The sequence below is a fragment of the Gadus chalcogrammus genome, chromosome 3, assembly GCF_026213295.1.
Source record: "Gadus chalcogrammus isolate NIFS_2021 chromosome 3, NIFS_Gcha_1.0, whole genome shotgun sequence".
In the NCBI taxonomy this organism is placed as follows: domain Eukaryota; kingdom Metazoa; phylum Chordata; class Actinopteri; order Gadiformes; family Gadidae; genus Gadus; species Gadus chalcogrammus.
In genome coordinates this window covers 11060698-11083784 of record NC_079414.1, presented here as the reverse complement: position 1 = coordinate 11083784, position 23087 = coordinate 11060698, and the positions used below count along the sequence as shown (strand labels likewise).

The following is a 23087-nucleotide window of genomic DNA, read 5'->3' as shown; positions in this document are numbered from 1 at the left end:
CACTGAGGAGAATAATGATATTTAAATTATTATGACCATGAAGTCTTTATTTGCATGGATTTACATTTCGTTCTGTGTAGCATGGAAAAATCGGAGAAACACTCCCATTCAGAATGCATTGGTTTACATTTCGTTCTTTGGAGCACAGTTATTTTTATTTATTTATTTATTTTCAATTTTTGTGGAGGTGCTTCAAAGATGCTAATTTTTCTGCAATAATCCAAAATCCAATGGAAAAACCCGTTGGCTTTTTGTCAAGGGAAACCCAGGTCGACGCTCACTTCCGGGTTGGCCAACATACGTCATCCCTCCACCACTATATACTGTAAAAACACATGTTCAAGTTGAATGATAATGCATGAATCTATTCATGCTATTCATGACAATTATTTTGGCCATGGTGGATCCAGATCTGCTCTGGAGCATTTCTGCACCTCGGGTAACAGTGCAGGGTTGCCAGGTCCTGCCTGCAAAAAACGTCCTGCCCACATACCGTTCAAAATCCACCCAAAATGTCCGAGAAGCAGCCCAAGTTGTTGTTTTAGCAGCGAAAGGCATTGTGTGTGTGTGTGTGTGTGTGTGTGTGTGTGTGTGTGTGTGTGTGTGTGTGTGTGTGTGTGTGTGTGTGTGTGTGTGCGTGTGTGTGTTAGCGTGCGTGCGTGTGTGTGTGTGTGTGTGTGTGTATGTGCTTAGCACGCTATTTTATGTTGAAATGCAACGTAATCCAGTGTTCACGAAAACGTACACTGTCAACGTATGCTTTTGGCGACTGGGTTGGCTCTCAGATAAACGGGTTTCTAACAAGATGATATTTTAGCGTCACAGGGTTTGGGAGGAAGGGGCGGGCCTTCTGAGAGGGGGTTCCGGGCATAGTTCCGGGGGTTTCCTTCCGGGCGGGAGTTTTGGTTGTTGTAGTTTTCCGGTGGAGCTGTGCCTGCCTGTCCGATTGTGGAATCCAATAAACCTGCTATCAAGCTTACTTCGCTCAATACCTCGCCTGTGGTTATTACAATATCATTAAAAGTTACATAAAGTAACGGTTTAATAACACAAACGCAGGAAACACGTGAGCTGCTAGTTTAGCGAAAGCAGCATCCCTAGCAACCTGACGTTGTTGAAACATGCGAGCGAGACGATTCAATCTTCCTAATAACTATAAAACTAAAGATCAGACACAATCACTGACTGAAGATTATGCAAGGAAAATTTACATTTCTCGCTAGAAATGTCATTAGAAACACGTTTAATGGTGTATCTGTCCTAAAATATTGCATTTCCCATTCAGATAATAACGATTAATATGGCTACGCGCGTCCCGAGCAACCACGAGCGTCAACGAGCGTAAAGTTCCCAGATTCAGCGCTGGAAACCACTGTGGAAGCCTACCCCACACTGGAAAAGTCCAAACTGAAGACAGAATTGTCCCTGCTCTATGAAAATGAAGAGTTCAAGGCTTGCAGTGGCGCATTGGCTCTCTTCCAGGTTTTCATGGAAAACAACCTTCAGGACACATTCAGCGAGACTGTAAGTCTTTTAGAGATTATCATCACCACACCGATGACCACAGCAGAATCAGAGAGGTGCTTCTCTACTTTAAAGAGGATAAAAACATTCCTTAAGAACACCATGGCACAAGACCACCTGAACGCACTGGCTATGCTCTCCATGGAGAAAAACCTGATACAGAACATTCCTGACTTTAACACCAAAGTCATTGAGAAGTTTGCCACTCAGAAAGACAGAAGAGCAAAGTTAATGTACAAATAAGAGCACTCACTCCCTCACACACATACTCTGAAACTCACTCACACACACTCTCTCAAATTCACTCACTCACACACTTTCAAACTCACACACTCACTCACAAACTCACTCACACACTCTCAAACTCCCTCACTCACTCACAAACACACTCACTCACACACTCTCTCACTCACTCACTCACTCACTCACTCACAAATAAACAAACAAACAAACACACTCACTCACTCACAAACACACTCACACATATACTCACTCACATATACACACTCACCCACTCATACAACTCAGTATTTACACACAGTCCCCAGGTTTCAAGGGAGTGAGACATAAATGATGATTAGACTCCAATTGGTACATTCTATGTTCCTATAACAGTTTTTCTGTGTATAGTTAACTTTAATCATCCACCTGTAAATATTACAATAATATACAATGATATTGTAATTTTGTACCAAGAGTATTCACTAATATATTTAAACCAATTGTTACATTTTATGTCCCTGACACAGTTTTTCTTTGTATATAGTTATTTTTAATCATCATCCACTTGTAAATGTCTCTCAAGAACTTGAATTTTGTATTAAGAGTATTCACTAATATTCATCTCATATCATGGTCTTTATCGGTCAAACTGTTGTTTTTAAAGGGCAATTAAATAATTATTGTTTATCCCTAAAACAATGGTATCTTTTGGTTTGGGATCTTTTATTGGGATGGTTACCGAAAGCTTCTAGCACCTATAGCCCCACCTAGAATATTTTTCACAAGCCGCCACTGCATGGGTGTATTAGTGTGACGCGTTCTTATTAGCTGATGTTAACTGAGAGGTGATCCACCTGTCAGTTTTTTGACTAGCGAACCACACCTCCTGCTGTCAGTCCGCCGCCCCCCAGGACGGCACTCCAGGTATTGGAGATTATATATGCTCCCTCATCTCTGTTCATCGTCTTCGGGCTCCACTTTCTTATTTCAATCGCCTCCTTTATCCAACGGAGGTATCGGTTGTTTTCCTGCTTAATGACTCTGGCATTGTCCCAATCCATGATATGGTTCTCTCTTTTGCAATGCTCCGTTATGGCTGATTTGAGGTTTTCTTGCTGGTCCTTGTCCTTTATTGCTCTTGTTTGTTTCTGAGGTGTCTCCTTTTCATCTTTTTATGTTCTTTTTTTCGTCCTTTTGGTGAACTAGCAGCTGTGGTAGTTTTGTTGTGTGGTTTTACCGGTGTGTTGATTTGGTGCTTTTTCATGACCCTCTGGATGTGCTCAGTGACCCGTCTGATGTATGGCAGTGTCACTGCTCCTCTGCTCTCCTTTTTTTGTTCCATATGTTTTTTAGTTTTCTTTGTTTGTGTTTCCTCTTTTTCTTTTACCTGCTGCGTTCCTTTCTGTATTGCCCATTGTGGATACTGACATGTTTTCAGTGCATTCTGTATATGTTGCTCCTCCTGTGCTCTGTCCTTGGGATCCGTTGTAACCCTGCGTTCACACCAAAAGATGCATTTGCTGCCCGAACGCGTTGACGCCTGAGTTTTGCGGCGCGTCAAATCAAGTTTTGCGGCGCGTCAAACTTTTGACGCGCGTCAAAAGTTGAAATATTTCAACTCGAGCAGCATTTGACGCGCCGCAAAATACGTGAACGCGCCCTCCGCCCGTGCCCGTCAGCGGGCACGGGCATGCCGCGCCGCAAATCAGATTTTGACGCGCGTCAAATCAAGTTTTGCTGCCCGTTTTCTCGGCAGCAAATGCATCGGCAGTAAAGCAGCAACGCGTCTCTACATTCACTTTGAATGGGATCACGACGCGCGTCAACTTTTTGCATCTTTTGGTGTGAACGCAGGGTTAAAGCTGCCCGTTCATCCAGTGTTCTAACCACTGATAGTTTATGTGCTATTGGGTATTCTGATGTCCAAAGTAGGTATTTGTCTGTGTGCATCGGTTTCCTATAGATTTTTATTTTGATGTCTCCTTCAATCGTGTGGTGGATTCTTATGTCCAAAAAAGCTATGGTTCTGTCTGTTTCTTCTTCATGTCTGAACTTTATGTTGCGATATATGTTTCTGTGATAAAAGAAAACTATAAATATGTATCTCAAGTGTAGACACAATGAATGCATTACAACTATTTAATTAAATACATTCAATGTAATACAAGACATCAGGGTTCAATATAGAGAACAAGAGTCCTTGGATGACGTAGATGGGTAAACATAAACCAGGAATGCAGTATAAGGCTTCATTCTGATACGAATATGCTTGGTTTTATGACATTGCTTTTCTTTGTTGTGTGACATATTGCATCATATAGCTTCATGTGGAATGCTGTAATCAATATTATGCCCTTCTTCAATTAAAAAAAAATTGGCTTATTCAAACGTAAACAGAACACCCTGCAATGCACACATTGGTATAACTGCTATAAAATGAGAAGTGGTCCACCTCTCATTATTTATTTACCTCTTATTACCGATTCCATTCCTACACATTAGACTATAACCTACCCTGTTGAACTGTTGCAAGTAATTTAATTTAACTTTTATTTTGTGAAGATAATGACCATTGAATTGAAATGTAAGAGTGGCTCCAGTGGGCTACCAGCTGCTTTAAAGGAACACATAAAGGTAGGCCTGGAGTTGATCAGATATTTTTTAAATGTCCCTTTGTGCGTGGGACTAATTGCCCTTGAGTTAAGATTTCAGATTTAGGTTTCTATATAGGGTACTTGCAATATAATAGAGAGGCCAGAAGAGGGCTGTAGTACCTTACAGACTGTCCAAAACTTCTGGACTTATGTGATCGAGTTACTCTCGCGAGGGAGGTCACACTCTTACCCCCAGACTTCGCCTTCCCTCCCAAACAAACAGAAATAGCTCCTATATTATAATACATTCATAGCATTCATAAAAACAAGAGAGGAAGCGGAAAGACAGTGAAAATGAGGAAGAGGGAGAAGGAAGGAGGTCAGACAGACAAGAGAATCACAGTTTTTGTCTGTTTGGCCAAAGGGAGCAGTCTTAAGTGATGCCAAATAGTCGCCTTTAAAAGTGTGGGTTAAAGTAGATCAAAGAAGAAATTAAGATATGTTCTTTTGTCCCCCCATTTAACCTTTTTTCCCTGGAAAGGATGTTCCCCATCACAGTTCTTTGGTATGTTAGCCTCGAGTTTTGCTTCAATGTCGTTGCATACGATTCCAGTTTCAGCAAATTCCTTGTTGAGCTCTGTGTAGCTCCCTGTAGCTGATTGCCGTCATGCCTCGTTTGGAGTTCCAAGGGGCCTACCCAGATGGTTCATTAACAACAAGAAAAATGACTTTTACTTTCCCCAACCATTGAGTTCCCCATCTGCCCCCAGACATTACCCCAACAACTAGGATGTTGCAAGGGAAAACTTCCTAGCTCTGATATGTCTACCAGCATGAACTTCACCCTGAAGAGATCTGTAGTAGAAAAGTAACCCTGTTGTGGTGAATAAATAACTTGCTAGGGCAAGTGATGGTTTAACAACAAATATCTGTCTGTTTAACCACATTTTGCACACACACACACACACACACACACACACACACACACACACACACACACACACACACACACACACACACACACACACACACACACACACATGAGGGGCCGCCTGGGACAGAATTCATGCTTGGTCTTACACACGCTATTATAATCTCTCAATTACACCAGTATACTCATACACACACAGTATTATACTCCTTTTACATGTATGTATGAGAGTGTAAGGTACTGTATGTGAGAGAGTATAGTAGTGTATGTTAGAGTATAGTTGTTCATGCAAGAGATTATAGTAGTGTATGTGAGAGAGAATAGATGTGTATGTGAGAGAGTATAGTAGTGTGTGAGAGAGCATATACAATAGTTGTGTATGTGAGAGAGTATAGTACTGTACGTTAGAGAGTATAGTTGTTCATGCAAGAGATTATAGTAGTGTGTGTGGGAGAGTATAGTTGTTTATGCAAGAGAGTATAGCAGTGTGTGAGAGAGAATAGTAGTGTATGTAAGATAATATAGTAGTGTGTGTCAGAGAGTATATATATTTATGCAAGAGAATATTTTAGTGTGTGTGAGAGAGTATCGTTGTTAATGCGATAGACTATAGTAGTATGTGTGAGAGAGTATAGTAGTATGTGTGAGAGAGTATAGTAGTGTGTGTGAGAGTTTGAATGAAACGGAAGTGAGTTTGAATGAAACGAAGAGAGTTTGAATGAAAAGGAAGTGAGTTTGAATGAAACGGAAGAGAGTTTGAATGAAAAGGAAATGAGTTTGAATGAAATGGAAGTGAATTTGATTCCTCAGTTCCTGATAGGCTGACAGAAGAGGCGGTAGCTCTGGCGCTCAAAATACTGCGCCGTCATTTCACTCTTGAATCTCCACCGATGTTGTTAAGCTGCGTTCGCACCAAAAAGAAAATGGTCGCCTGTTCGTGTGGTCACCTGAGTTTGAGAGAGGCTTCCTCTTGTGACCGCCAATTCATTCTCAACCATGGCCAGTCTCTACGTGTTGTGGAAGTACCAGGGACGTCGGAAAAACCGACGCAGTCGTTTAGGTTTCATAATATCATCCGTTCTATAAAATATTCTAATCTAGAACACTCCGGGAGCTCCGGCGGGGGATCCTGGAGCTCTATCCATCTGTATAATATAATATAATATAATATAATATAATATAATATAATATAATATAACATAATATAATATATAATATAATGGCCAGAAGCTGTGTCCGCCTCCGGATGAAATCATGAATCTTCACGACTGCGTCGGGTTCTTGGACGTCTCTGTCCTTCCACATCAATCTGAAGTCCAGAGTGAAACAAGACATGGAGGAGAAAGGGATTGTTGCCGTTTGAGGACTCCCGGAGCTCCTCCGGCGAGGCGGTGCAGGTGGTCCCGCCAGCCCTAGGAGCTGAGCTCCCGGTCCCCACTGGAGGGGCTCTGTCACGCCAAATTTGTACCGGGTGCCAAATTTGTACCGGGCGCGTCATCAGCTGTCCGTTGCCAGGCAACGGACAGCTGATTACGTAAGGGTTGTCCGTTGCCGGGCAGTTTTCAAAAAACATTCACGCTCATGTTGCCAAAGACGGAATAACATATTACAGTTAGCGGATCGCTAGATAACACTTGTTTTTACTTTATATTTGTATTGTATTTAATTGTTTAATCAAATTTAGATAGTAAACTGAGTGTTTAAAGCGGGTTTCAAAAAACATTCGCGCTCATGTTGCCAAAGACGAAATAACATAATACAGAAAACGGATCACTAGATAACACTTGTTTTTACTTTATATTTGTATTGTATTTAATTGTTTAATCAACTTTAGCTAGTAAACTGAGTGTTTAAAGCAGGTCAAGGACGAAATAGCACAATACAGATAACGGATCGCTAGATAGAAGGTTTTCGAATGTTCGTGAACCTTTCACGTCATTCGACGCGATCGGACGACGCGATCATCTGTTGCCAGGCAGGTTTGGAATGGATTACGTATGGATGAGGTGCCCGGTACAAATTTGGCGTGACAGCTCCGGGAGTCCGCAAACGTCAACAACACCCTTTCTCCTCCTCTCCTCCTCCACACACAAGACCGGTAACCATGACAACACCAGTAATCACAACAAATCCTTCGAAGCCGATTCCCCACGAGAGCTCCCCCGCTATGGCCCGCCCCCATCTCCCAAACCCTGTGACGCTACAATATTATATTATAAAGATATCTATATATTATATCATCTTATATTATTTGGATATAGAGCTCCTGGACTTCCCGGAGGTTTCTAGATTAGAATATTTTATAGAACGGGTGATATTATGTATCCTAAACGACTGTGGCGTTTTTTCTGATGTCTCTGGTACTTCCACAACAAGTAAAGACCGGCCATGGTTGAGAATGAATTGGCGTTCACAAGAGGAAGCCTCTCTCAAAGTCAGGCGGCCACGAGAACAAGCGACAAAATCATTTTTTGGTGCGAACGCAGCATAACAACATCGTTGGAGATGGAGAAGAGTGAAATGACTGCGCAGTATTTTGAGCGCAAGAAGCTACCGCCTCTTCTGTCAGCCAATGAGGAACTGAGGAATCAAACTCACTTCTGTTTCAGTCAATTCTCTCACCCACTCTACTATACTCTCTCACACACAATACTATTCTCTCTCACACAAACTACTATATTCTCTTGCATAAACAACTATACCCTCTCACATACACTACTATACTCTCTCAAATACACTACTACACTCTCGCACATGTAGTATTCTCTCTCACATACACTACTATACTCTCTCACATACCCAACTATATTTTCTCACATACACTACTATACTCTCTCATATACACTACTATACTCTCACACATACACTATTATTCTCTCTCACATACACGACCATACACTCTCATGCATACATGTAAAAGGAGTATAATAGTGTGTGTGTGTATGAGGATAGTGGTGTATATGCAAGATTATAATAGCGTGTGTAAGACAAAGTATGAGTTCTGTCCCAGGCGGCCCCTCATACACACACAAGCACACCCACACACACACACACACACACACACGCACACGCACACCAACACAGACAGGGTGAAGTTTAAGTATTCTCAATGAACGTAGTTATTCACGTGCACTTGAACGATAGTTATTCAGGTGCACTTTGTTTTGGTGGTGCAATCCTTTTTATTGTAGTTTGTGCTTTCCATCAAATATTTGAATGTAAGGTGTGCACTGGAAAGGCTGGCTGTTGTTACCTCCCGCCCAGTGGAACTGGCAAGTAAGATGGTTGTTGTCTTTTTGGCTCATCTGATGATATATGTGTACTCTCACCTTGAGTACATAAATATCTACTCAAGGTGATTTTAGCATTCTTGCAGATTTTGGGTTGTAACTTCACAAAAAAAAATACTAAAACAGATTTACCCCACGTAGAAATGTATTAGCTAAAAATGTTGTTAAATATATTTTAGATATTTTGTTGCTGCAAAAGATCTTAAATCGTTAATTTTGTAACAGGGCTTCGGTGACTCATAGAGACCGTGCTGCTCATAACAGGAGTAATTAGGTCAGCAGTCCCCAACCCTTATTCCCTTTTTTAGGTCCAAAGATCTGTGGGTACCCAAAATGCACCCAACACATCTCACTGAAATATAGATGTAAAGCAAGAGCAAAATAAGAGGGGTAAAGACAGAGTCAGAACAAAGGGAGTTAACATGAGCGAGGACAGGATCTGAGTGACGCTGGGCTCATTGTTATGTGACAGCACCCTTTCTGCTTTTATCACGATAGCCATCCATCTTGAATAAAGAGGAAGTAAAGGTGGGCAGCAAGGATTGCTGTGAACAGGCAAAAGTGAAATGCCTACTGCAAAGGATTTGGAGATTAAAAATGGAAAATTAGATGGATAATGGTGATAACATTAACTGAATGAAAAAGCACAGTAAAAAAATATGAAAGGTAATGTAATGGTCACATGCAATGCATAACACTATTTTACCTGACATATTATTATATTTAGAAAGGTGACAGGATAGCCTAGGGTGAACGACTCCTGAAAGGGGACCCTTCTGACAATGGTCGACCTGTCAGACCTACGCTGACAGACCTACCTGAAAAGAAAAGCCATATAGATCAGTAAACTCATATGGAATTCAAAATCTGCCACTGTTCTTTCCTCTGCATGTTACCGTCCCATTTGTTGTCTGAGTCTTTGGTGTGAGGGGGAAGGAAGCTCTTCTTATTTAGAAAACCAGCAACCGACAATCCAGAACCGGGCTGCTCACCCGGATATTGACACGGTAACGGCAAAAAAATCACATGTACAGAAGTAACACGGACTGCCTTTGTATGTTTGGTTCTGTTTTGTCCAGAACTCCCCTAAACATTGGTCCTATGGGGAAACATCACTGCATAGTTCACTCCTGTCTCCGCCCCATACATGTTGTCTCCTTCATGTTGTTGTATTTCTCCTGGATGTCATACATTAAGTTAAGAAATTATAGCATACTAGTAGTAAGGAGACAGCCAAGTTATCACAAATGCAGGTTATTTATTTTGATTAGCGAACAGTCAAGCCATACAGAAAGGACTCAAAATGGCATTTAGTTTACTGCACTGAACCAAAACAAAGTACAAAGACATAACCAGGTCCCCAGGTCAATTATTTCATTCTAAGCATTAGGCTTGTGCATCGATGCCAGTTATAACACAAAGGTGCTTACAATGCATTAAATCAGCAAACAAAAAAATATATAAACAATTAACAGACACATCTATCTCTGACTTAATGTGACTGAGACTTCTCTGCGTCATAAAAATAAGACCGAAATTTGTAAATTAATTTCAGGCAGGATATTTTTTTCGAATGTCATGGAAAAGCATTCCCAGTGGTCAATGTCTGTGGTGCTTGTCCCGTGCGCGTGCTTGCGCGCACTGAAAATTTCAACTATGCACCAATCAATGATGGCACCGCCCACAATTCCCACAGCACCGTGTATATAAGGCGGCGCACACCGCCGCTCATCCTCCACACTCTTCTTTCAGCATTTGGAGGGTACAGCAGTTGGGAATCTAGACGGCTACCCCTACAATCATAGAACTAGAGTTATAATATCATAACTATCGTTCTATTTCATGTAGGCCACGCCGTCTAGGCTTCCCCTTATGGGCTAAGGCGAAGCTGCGAGCGGAGCCCAATCAATGTACTCCTGCTTTACCCCAGTCAAAAAGACCTAAGTCACCAGGGCCCATCAGACTCAAAAAAGCCGAGGATGTGCTTAATAAAGAACTAATTCCTCCTAGATCAAGCAAAGCGATGATCAAGAGAAAAAATAAGAAAAATAAATAAAAATAAAATAAAAAAAGTCTGTAATGACTCAATCCGTGCTTCATGGAATCCGTGAAAGATCAAAAAAAAAGATAAACCAAAACCGTATAACTCTTTTCAGGAACATAGTAATACGGTTTCCATTAGGTCTGCTACCACCGGGGGCGGAGCTATGAGTCCAACTCGCCAATAAGGAACATCTCTCGTCCGTTTCTCATTTGAAATAACGGCGGTTGGGCTATACTGGCACACGAATCCAACTCGTCAACTGGCGAGCCAATAGGAACCCTCTAGTCCGTTTCTCTTTTGAAAAACGGCGGGAGAGAAATACTGGCAGTGTAGCGAACCTCAGCCGGACAATGGTGAAGCTTACAGATGGTTCAGAAGCCTTTGTTTACATTCAGCCGTCAGCCTTATTTTGAGCATAAATATTCCTTTCTTCACATCTTTCTTCATAAACACCGTAAGAGCTACAGGACAGATAAATAACATTAATTAGCTCTTACACATATACAACTATCGCCATGAAGATAACATTTGCACGGCTGTACAGCAACAACACATTTAAACACATTTTAAGTAGGCTAATATAAAGTCATAAACAAATTAAACACAAAATACCTTGTTCCCATTCCAGCTAGGCGCTTATTAATTACTACAAATTGTTTTTGCAGAGCAACCGTGTGTAGCACGAATTCCTTCCGTAATTACATGAACTCTATCCTTTCCGTGCGATCTCCTTCAAGTCAAGTTACCTACTGTCGATTCAAACTTCCTGCGTCAAAATAAAAGACCCATGACGGCAAAATACACTATCGAAATAAAAGCATGGAGGAAGTGGTTATTTTAACAGACCTTCATAAGAATCATTTACAGGCAGTCAAATCCAACTCGCCAGCCAGCGAGAGGATATTAACGATGCCGCTTAAAGGAACATGCCCCATGCAAGAATCTCTTGACCAGTGGATGGCTGAAGACCTGTCTACCATTATGGTCCCGGGCCCAAATGGGAGCTAATCGGCCCGGGACGAGACTGGCCCATGATGCACAGCCGAACACTCTGTCCGTCAGGCCGACAAACTGCTTCTGGAGGCGGTCGGGGGGCAGCGGCTTCTTGTTAGGACGCAATCCGGCCCCCGGACAGAGAAGCACTGCCAGGGGGGGCTCCAGGCATCAAGGCATCAGAGTATCAGCCCACCCCTCCAGCTTGGTGAAGTCAAAGAAGGCCTTCACCAGGACCTTCAGTGTCCAAGGGTCCCCACCCGCAGCGGTGAAGAAATGCTGGACGGGTGGGAACAGGGGACACTGGGTAGCACGTCGGGAGGAAGACTGGGTGCGAAAGCACTCGCCCTGCATGTCATCCGACATGGGGGCGGGAGGCGAGGTTGGCATAGAGATGCCCTTGATGGCCGCTGCCTCGCCCATTATCTCGCCGAATAAATCAGCCATCCAGAGTGACTTCTCCTTCGGGACGACCTTGGCGGTGGAAGGCCATCCGCCAAGGATGGCCTTCCACAAAGACATCGTCTTTGCGGAAGGCAAAGACGATGTCGTCCATGGAGAGGTCGTCGTCCACCTCGATGTGATCGTCAACCCCAGAGAGCACCACCTACAGGGAGAAGAATTTTTTCATCAGATCTAGTCATCATGATGATGGGGAATAAGGCCCACTTCAAGAAATTATATGATATTATTCCTGTGCTGCTCTTCCTTAAGATACATCCTGGAGAAAACACTTGAAATATTGAGCCTTGATTTATTCCCTAATCTTTGAACTATGATTGCAGCAACATTCTCTTTTTTATTAAGGTTGTCATTGACTTGGTGTTATTGTTTCAGTACTTCATACACATTCTTGACATAACAATAATGATGAAGGGTTATGCGAATTTCAGTACAACAGAGGACGGGCAAGCAACCAGAGTTCATGAGTGTTTGGAATGTCGGGCATCACGGAGGACAGGCGGAGACCCGTTTTCAAGATAGTGTCTCACCGCTCAACCAGTCATCTCCTCCCCATCATAAATAAGCATATTCGTCAAGGAAGCTCCATCCTTTCAGATGGATGGAGTTCAAACTGCCATCTTCATGATGAAGGTTACAATCATCTAACTGTTAACCATAGAGAATATTCTATTGATCCAATTACAGGTGCACATACACAAAGCCTGGAGCAACTTTGGGGAGTGTGCAAATCAACTATATGGAGACTAAAAGGAAACTGTAAACAAAATAATCTCTAAGATCCCTTAGAGATGTTATTGAGTGGACCTGCTGGCATTGTAACCACCACAGACCTGGACAAGTGGGGTCGCTTTTCCATGACATACGAAAAAAATGGTCAGAGATCAATTTATGTTAAATGTTTATCTTTTTTTGTTTGCTCATGTAATGCATTGTAAGCAGCTCTGTGTTGTTACTGACATTGATGCACAAGCCTATAGTTATGTTATGCTTAAAATTAAATATTTGCCCTGGGGACCTGGTTTTGTCTTTGTACGTGGTTGGTGCAGTAACCTGAATGCCATTTTGAGTCTTTTCTGTATGGATGATTGTTTGCTATTCAAAATAAATAAACCTGCATTTGTGATAACTTGGCTGTCTTCTATCTATTAGTTGTACGCTGTAATGACTTAAAAAAATTTGAAGAGGTTGCAACTTTAGAATAGGGAACATGTTTGGGTTAATAAGGGTCAAAGTACTTGTGAGTTAAATATGAACAAGACCCCACTTTAGAATAGGGAACATATTTTGAGTAAACAAGACTTAATTAATAGTTAATACAGGTAATATTACGACTTGTATTTTTGCGTTATACTCCATAAGAATAGACTATACTAATTCAGATTAATAAAGAGAGAATGACTGTTCTTGTGCTATTGCCCCTTTAAAAGGCCCCAATTATGCCGTGGTTATTAGCATCATTACTCGTACCCAATAACAGCTTTATTTACAGTAATTAAACAATAATTAGGAGGTTATATTGGGTGAAATTATGGAATAGTAAGGGTAAAATAAGGTTATACAGAATAAGGTATTAATATGTGTCTAATAATTACTAATAAAGGGCCAGTACGTTTCTAATAGGCATATTAATAAGCACCTAGTTAATGGTGAATATGTGTAACAACAACAACAACAATAAATAGTTCAGCTCATTTCAGGAATGAAGTAGCTGCAAGTAAGGAAAAGATGACCTAACTATAACTAACTAACTATGAATCACTAAATATCTATCTATTAACACGCTGACAGACCAGAGCTACTTCCAAGTACGATTGGGAATAATCAAAGCAAACCTAATCACACATAAACATCTAAATGGAAACCTAAAAAGCAATTGGTATGGTCACTAAAAAGAGGCTTGACATTCAAGAGAAACGCTTTCTCTCTGCTTTGCTTCGTCTTATAAGTGAAGCATCAAGTGTCTGTTAGCAAACAGGGGGCTCTGTCATTAATGATATGTTTAATCCTGCAAGAAGACCCTTTTTGCCCCTCTTCAGCCAATGGTAAACAAAGGCCAGAGATCGACCTCCACTTGCTCGCCGCTCACAGGACAATGCAACAGATGTGCATCCAGCCAGTCGTCCATCAGCCATTGAGTGTGTGGGCATTAGACATGAAAATGACACAAAGCCCACGCAACCCAACGTGCCTTTTAATGCATCCTCCTTCATTTGTAAATCCCTGGATGTTTAATTAAAGCATACTTGCCACACTTGAGATGCATCTGGCCCGGACCCGAGGTATTCAGGGCCTGGTGCACTTGGCCGTGCTCCAACGCACACTGTGACACACATGAAAGAGAGCGATCAGGGATGCTCGCTGGCGGAATACACTGCAGGTAGGCTTACTGTTTCAGCCACACAGCTCGAGCACTATATGTAATGTGATATATTTAATAGAGCATGATTAATGTAATTATTATATTTTACTAGCAGTGGTGGGATGGTAATACTAGTAATAGTAGTATAATATAACATCTGTTATATGTTATTAACCACACCACTAACAAGAACACAACTGGGTACAACAGCTTTCTCATCATATGCACCAAAGGTCTGGAATGAACTTCAAGCCACTCTAAAGCTGGAATCACTCCCACCACTCAGTACCTTTAAAAACATGTTACAATCAGCTCTAAAAGAACACTGCAACTGTTTTTAACCTGATGCCTTTTATTTATTTTTAATTTGTTTTTTTTAGCTGTATGTATTAGCTTGTTTTTATATAGCCTGTCAGGGACGTGCACAGGAATTTTGAGAGGCAGTTGCTCTGACCTGAAAAAAGGGCACCCCCCCCCCCCAAAAAAAAAACTTGCAGGCTATATGAAGGACTGAGAATAACAGGGTCTTTATTAATATATAATTACAAATAAGTAAAACACTGAAATAACTACTACTAACGATAATGCAGAAAAACATGACTTGAAGAAGAAGAACATAACATGAACACAAACATAATTAAACAACATCCTATCAAGTCACTGATAAGTTTCTCCAAATTGACATTTTAAAAATGCAAAGCTTCAAAAGAGAAGCCTTCAGAACCTCTTCTTTGTCGATTGGTATGTCCTTCTCTATGGACAGCAGGAGGAGGTCAGACAGCCGCTCTTGACCACACTGATTTCGGATTTTTTTCGGTACACATCACTACCCTGTAGTAATGTGCTCCTCTTAGCTGCCTCCTTTAGTTGTCTCTCTCTCTCCTGAATCCTCCTCTTTTCACTGGGCATTTCGGCTTCACTTAACAATAACAAACAATAGGCTACCCAAAATAGTGATAAGATTTAGGCATGAACCATTTTGAATGAAATAATTCATGTGATGTATTACTTCCATCATTTATTCTTCTTGTTAAAAGGAAATGTTAGAAACTAACTATCAGCAGACATGTAGTTTAGTTTGCCTAAGAATGTGTAGACTATGTGATAACGGGCTGCTTGTCTGCAAGCTAGCTAGCTGTCTGATTATTTAGGCTAAACGTTACGTGGCAAACTGAGCCTGGATTTATGAAGATTGTAATTCATTTCATAAAACGTGATGATGATTGTTTGTTTGTTATACATCTCAAATTCACCTTTTCCGAGAACATCAAGGCAGTCGTCTCACAGGTGCCGGTGTTCCGGTCGCGTGCAGCGCTGCTCACACGCCGCGCCCGCGCGGCAACTCGCCGCCTCCATTAATTTCAATGGGGGAAGGGCGGCAGAGGGGCGGCGGCAAAAGCGGCTGTTGCCGCGCGGCAGAGTTTGCCCTCCCCCTACTGACTTTCACTCTCAGTGCCCGAACGGAATTGAATGAGGCAACGGATACTTTATGAAATGTTTCGAGTGGCGATTTTTATAGGCCTACATGAAATTCTGCATCCATTAAATGATTAAAAAAAAAAAAACTTTTTTTTTTTTTCCTCGGAAGGGCAACCAGAGTCGAGGAGGGCATATGGGCAGTTGCCCAAGCAACCTGAGCAACCCCCCTGTGCACGTCCCTGTAGCCTGTTATGAAGTGTAATTTTAGCATTATAGTGTCAATTGTGGTGTACTTTGTTTGTGTGTGTGTGTGGCCTTGTGCAAATTCTGTAACTTATTTTCTGCTGCCTGTCTTGGCCAGGACTCCCTGTGAGAAGAGTTACTGTAACTCAATGGGACCTTCCTGGTGAAATAAAGGTTAAATAAAAATAAAATAAAATAATATTGCTCATGGTTAGTGTATATCTTCAATCGCTCCTTGTTTGAAGTTTTGATATTTCATTTAGTTTATTAAACTAGATAGTATCATTAGTGCATCTCTTTTTGTAAGTGCAAGTCCTGTTATTCCTAACATCATATCTCTTTTCCTGAACAACAATTTATAAAATCGTTCCAACATTTGTGTTCAAAACAATCTTGTCAATGGTCTTTAATAACCCTAATAACAGCATTTTACATAACAGAAAATTTCAGACACAAAGCGATAGGCGAGACCAAAAGCCCGCTGCACATCGGCTCCAATGCACTGATGCCTGTTTGAACACTCGCTCACACACACAGGCGTGCAAGGTTCTGCCCGATTGTGCCAGGCAGTTCCTCTACCAGCACGTCGCTTTCTGCTCCTGCGTGCGTTATCGCGATTGTTCCCTACAGCAGAGGTTCTCTCAATTTACAGAACCTTATGAAAGATTAAACGGCTGTGAGATGACGCCATCATGAAAACAAACCATCGTGCCTCATCCTTGCAGGTCAGTTGATTCAAATAAGTTGTTGGGTAGGCCTATATGAACTGCGTTTGTGATGTCTTGATTGAAAACTGTGATAGGCTGAAAGAAAGGGATTTTTATTATTTAACAGTATATGTTGGTTGATACATGTTGTTTGTTGTCGTGCAATTCCCTAATGTTTAAAAGTCAATTTGCTCAATTTATGACTCCGTTTATTTTGATGTGAACTGTTAATGGAGTGTATAATATAAGGATTAAACACACCCCTATTCAATGCTTCTGGAGCTCTGAGTGCTGCATGCAGTGCTCAACTATTGTTTTTCTTAAGTTTTCCTCTTTCTTTCTTTCTTTCTTTCTTTCTTTCTTTCTTTCTTTCTTTCTTTCTTTCTTTCTTTCTTTCTTTCTTTCTTTCTTTCTTTCTTTCTTACTTTCTTTCTTTCTTTCTTTCTTTCTTTCCAAACTTTGGGACCCATCTACTTCCATTTTTTTTCTCCTAGTGGCTTCATTCAATTTTAAAAGATTCAGATTATCTTAGAATCGCGCTTCCTTTCAGATTTTTTTATCATTTCAAATTTATATTCTACGTTTGAAATATTATTTTTTTCAATGCAAGTCAAAGTCAGAATTTTGTTCCCTACAGCAGAATTTGTTTAACTCTTCACTTTATTTGTTTCCAACAATTTTATTTTTTTTAAATTTAGTGCATGTGTGCTATAAAATGGTACCAAAAACTACTAAGTAAAGTAAAACCTACCTTTTGATCAAAAAGATAAAATGCAATCTCCTCTTTGATTCAAATAACACCAAGGTCCTGGTGAGGGTAAAGATAATGGTTTGTGGTATGGGAGACTGATAAGAATGTTGTTCAATTCAAAAGAGTTGGACATGATAAAATGCCGTTGAATAATCTTTTTTTTTCTTTTTGCATTATGTTGTGAACCAGGCAATTTTTCAACCCCATAAATTATAACCTACCTTAAATTATTGTGGTCACAATAATATGTATTATCATAATTGATCTCACACCGTGTTGACAAGGCGATGGTGATATGCTCTGCATAGTTGAATGGTGGAGTTGATTTGTTTTTTTCCACATAATATATATGATTTGAGTGGAAGGCATTCTCCTCTTTTTATTCTACATTTGAAGTGCCACAATGTGAATAATAGGCAGAGAAATTTGGACGGAGGCAATCTTACGAAAACAGACTCAACCATATACAAGTATTAATTTGTGTCCAAGTTTAGTTTGACCGAGCTGACATTGGGACAAATAATTCATCAGGTTTATTTCTGTTTGTATGAGGATAAGGAAAAGTAATCAACGGCACGTTTAAAATGAGTGCATTTTTGTTTTCCTTTTACAACCAAATCCTTAGAACTCTTATTGATCAAGGTTATTAAAAAAAAGTGAAAAAGACGGAAGAATTGATTATCACATGAGACATAATATCCCTGCGGGGACGGGCAGACTGATAGACAAACAACATGACATCTTAACAGTCAGTGAACAGCAAACAATAGACCAGCACGGATAAGACTCTCACACACACACACAAACAAACATCCACGCACACACACACACACACACACACACACACACACACACACACACACACACACACACACACACACACACACACACACACACACACACACAAATATCCGCACACACACACACACACACACACACACACACACACACACACACACACACACACACACACACACACACACACACACACACACACACACACACACACACACACAAACAAATATCCACACCCACACACACACAAACACACACACACACATGAACACACACACACACACACACTGGTCACAGTGGTCCTCAGGGTGTGTGGGGGCTGGGTTCTGCTTGCTGTGTTGAGACAGGCCCACAGAACACACACACACATAGTTCTGTAATGATGATGCAGTGTCATTTCTGATCAGGTTGTGAACTTCGACACTCAGTCTCCCAGTGCTGTCACAGCTTTTATCCCTCCTGAGATGGGCTAGATGTCAAAGCTGAAATAAATAAAGAAAATAAAACGTAAATGTTTGAATGTCTTCTGAGGGATTCCCATACAAAGAAAAATATGATGTATCATTATTACTATTTTAAATCAAAGGCAAATATAAATAAACAACTAATGACATAAAACTATGACAATTATGTTGCATTAAGTTTATACAACATATAAATTCATACTGATAATTATATTATCAGTAAGAACTATATAAAAGTATTAATATGGTATATTACATTAGTATTAATGTTGTTAATACTCTTGGTGACCTTGGGTGTCTTGAAAGGCGCCTCTAAATTAAATGTATTATTATTATTTATTAAGTCCCGCTGACCGGTGTTCCTCAAAAGGAAATCAGCACTTTAGGTGTAAAACCTGTTAGTTTCTGATAGCAGAAACATGTTAACTGTCTTTGTAACTTTGCTTTCAATCTAATAACTGAATCAAAATCACAGAAATATTTACAAAGCATAACATTTTCAGCAAAGAACGGTTTATAAAAGTGGACATGATTTCAAATTGTACCTTTCATTGGTAGTTCTGTCATTGATTGGATGCTTCATCCACGAGTAGCAAAACATAATCTATCTTAATGACAACAGTAAACTAAATAAATACACTGTATAATCATCATTAAATGCCTTAAATATATCCCGTAGTTTGAGGATGACAAGTTTGTCACAGTCTGTCGGATGGGGCGATGAGTTCTGCTCTAACAAACCTGATGGCAGCTGCCTTAAGGGAGGGAAAAGCTGTCTCCAGGCCATGACAGCCAGTGCACCGTTTGACAGCGAAACAGTTCCATGATTGCATTAACAGGTATTTAGCATTTACTCTCCCCAGTTTAGAATACGCTTGCCAAAGTTAATCATACGTCTCTTTTGTATCAAAATAATGACAATCGAATAGAACGGAGCAGAATCTGGTTTCCCTCGACAACCAAACAAGACAGTGCAAGTTTGAGATAAGAGCGCAGCGTTTCAGTCCGACAGGCTTATGGTCTCACTTGGGTGAGATCACCAAACAGGGATTTAGATAAATGTGTCCATCAATGGAAACGTTTAGACAGTTGTGAACACAACTAATGAGGAATTTGCATCTCGCTACGCTTTGAGGCCCCGAAAGTAACAGAACTCAGGGGCGGAGGTTGCGGGGGATGTTTTTGTGCAACCTTGTTACTAGGCCTACTATTTCACGTCATCTGTATGGAACTAGTCAGACTTCAATAAACTCCTGAATTTTTTCCCATCACAAGACCCAGATGGACAACAGCAGCCTGGACCCTCAGACCCCTGAGCCCTCCGACACCAGCCTCCACGGCACCGCCCCACCCTGCACCACGGAGCGCCACCAGGCCTCCCGCCTGCTGCTCTACAGCCTCCTCAGCGCCGCCGTGGTCTGCACCGTGGTCGGCAACCTGCTGGTGGTCCTCTCCATCGCCTACTTCAAGCAGTTGCAGTCCCCCACCAACTGCTTCGTCATGTCCCTGGCGGTGGCTGACAGCCTTGTGGGCCTGGTGGTGATGCCCTTCAGCATGCTGCGCACCCTGGACGGCTGCTGGCGGCTCGGCGCCCTCTTCTGCCGCCTGCACTCCAGCCTGGACGTCATGCTGTGCAGCGCCTCCATCTTCCACCTCAGCTGCATCGCCTTCGACCGCTACTACGCCGTGTGCAACCCGCTGCTCTACTCGCTGGTGATGTCGCGGGACCGCGTGGCGGCGCTGATCGTGGGTTGCTGGGCCATTCCTATGCTCATCTCCTTCGGCCCCATCATGGGGGGCCTCCACGCGGTCGGCGTGGATGTCCCCCTGCCCCCGGACGTGTGTGTGCTCCTGGTGAACCGCGCCTACGCCGTCACGGCCTCCCTAGTGGCGTTCTACCTGCCCATGGCGGTCATGCTGGTGGCCTACTGGAAGATCTACAAGGCGGCCAAGCGGCAGGCCATGCAGATCAGCGCCATGGAGAGCCAGATGGCAGCCGGCGTGGGGAAGGACTCGAGCAAGAAGCAGCGGCACCGCAACGCCATGCGGAGAGAGAGGAAGGCGGCCAAGACCCTGGGGATCATCATGGGGGTCTTCCTGCTCTTCTGGATGCCCTTCTTCACTGTCAACATCGTGGACCCCTTCATCGAGCACAGCACCCACGCACTGGTGTGGGACGTGTTCCTGTGGCTGGGGTACATCAACTCCTCCCTCAACCCCTTCCTTTATGGCTTGTTCAACCGCTCCTTCCGCAGGGCCTTCCTCATGATCATGGGGTGTAGGATCTGTCTGCCCGGCGCGTCCCCCAGAATAAACCTCTCTCAGTCTCAGGAGGGTGCTGAGCACACTGATCAGCAGTAGAGCGCTTTCTGTTGTTTTTGTTTGTTTGGTGTTGGATTTAGGGACTTGGGATCCCATTATATTCCGTTTCGTTCATCATCACAAGGGCTTTAGGCAACTCGCTTATCTTAGATTGGTTCAGGAGTGTAAACACAAGTAGAAAATGAAGGAATTCATTAAAGTACACATTTGTGGTGCCAGAAATAGCCGACTCAAAGGGATTGAACCAATGTATTATGTGATTGTATATTTGTACAGCGTCTCCAGTATTTTCAAAGCTGCAATGTGTCAACTTACTTTGGAAACAATAGGCTGACATAACTTAAAGAATAAGAGCTTAAATGTAATTATCTTTATTAGAATTTCTCAAGTTTAAATAAATCCCATTTTATTTGGATGCAAAATCACGTTAACGTAGCATCCTAACAACAAGTGTCAGCCCCTTATGATGATCTGCATAATATGTTTGAAAGAGATGTTCAATGAGGTAGTGGCTCTGACCCAACAGCCGGGATCAGCCGCGGCAACAGGGGCTGGAGCCACTTTGTTTAGACGGCCCGACTCTGACTCAGATGTAATACACAAAATGTCATAGAAATATCAACATAATCAGCATTGTTAATCCCATCTGCCATCGTTTATTGAAAGGTGCTAAATGTAATAAATAAGCTTTACTAAATCATAAAATGGCCACGATTGGTCATCAGAAAGTAAGGAACAAACTTCTCCTTTGAAAATTCAGTTCCATGTCTGAAGTTTTGTTTTTGTTTCGGCCTTGTGTTATGTTTCAGCATTCCCTGAGTCCTCCGGGTTCCCAGATATTAAACCAATTGGCACAGAAAAACTGTCTGCTGCAGCACCATGACCAGAGCAGTTCTAAAACACGGGTTAATCTTAACCCTGCGTTCACACCAAAAGATGCAAAAAGTTGACGCGCGTCACGATCCCATTCAAAGTGAATGTAGAGACGCGTTGCTGTTTGATGATTAATTGTCAAAATCGGCGCGTCAAAATCTGATTTGCAGCGCGGCATGCCCGTTCCCGCTGCCGGGCACGGGCGGCGGGCGCGTTCACGTATTTTGCGGCGCGTCAAATGCTGCTCGAGTTGAAATATTTCAACTTTTCGGCAGCAAACGCGTGATGACAGCCAATCAGCGTTCAACAGCGTTGCCACGGAGGCGTTGCCACTGAGTAACATGCCGTAACAGCCAATCAGTGTTACTCCCTTGGAGTGACCTAGAGTTAACTCGAAAAACCCCACAAATCAGCATTCTGTAGTGTAGTTGTGTTTACAGTTAAACTAAACTATAGTAGTATGTGTATGTATAAGTGTGCTAAAGGTCTAGCATAACAACCCCAAACAAAACCCAGTTGGGTGCCAGGCAGCACCAGCCTTCCAGGCTCCGAATGGTCTCATGAACCCATAAACGACGGGCATTCCGACGTCTCTCCCTCTTCCACAACAGGTAAAGACATGCAATGCTCGTAATGTCGGTTGTGAATGAATTCAAAAGCACCGCGAAACTTCCCGCGCTGCAAAACTGCGGCGCAACAAAATGTTTGCAGCGAGTCAAAACCTTTGCTGCGCCGCAAAACTTTTGTTGCGCCGCAAAACTTGATTTGCCGCGCAACGCGTCAACGCGTTCGGGGAGCAAATGCATCTTTTGGTGTGAACGCAAAGATGCAATTGTTAAATTGTGCAATTCAAGGCAAATGCAACATGAGCTCATCATTTGCCGACAAATAAGTTGCAGATGTATACATTAGCTGATCAACTGGACTGTTCTACTCTTTGTCATTTGTCATAATCAAAAAATATATTTTTTGCTTGTGTCAAAATATCATGTTGCGCTCGGCTTGTGTTACGCTCAATTTGTTTATTGTTCTCAACCTGGCAACCCACTTGGGCCTCAAGTCCGGGGAGGAGGGTGTGGGCGGAGACACCT

At 42.1% G+C, this 23087-nt stretch overlaps 1 protein-coding gene across 1 annotated transcript; it reads left to right on the top strand.

The window, feature by feature from the left end:
- Nucleotides 1-20082: 20082 nt before the first annotated feature.
- On the top strand, nt 20083-22071 carry LOC130380027 (5-hydroxytryptamine receptor 4). The gene has a single exon (XM_056587212.1). The coding sequence runs from the start codon at nt 20083-20085 to the stop codon at nt 21160-21162; it is 1080 nt and encodes a 359-aa protein (XP_056443187.1). The 3' UTR covers nt 21163-22071.
- Nucleotides 22072-23087: the final 1016 nt, after the last annotated feature.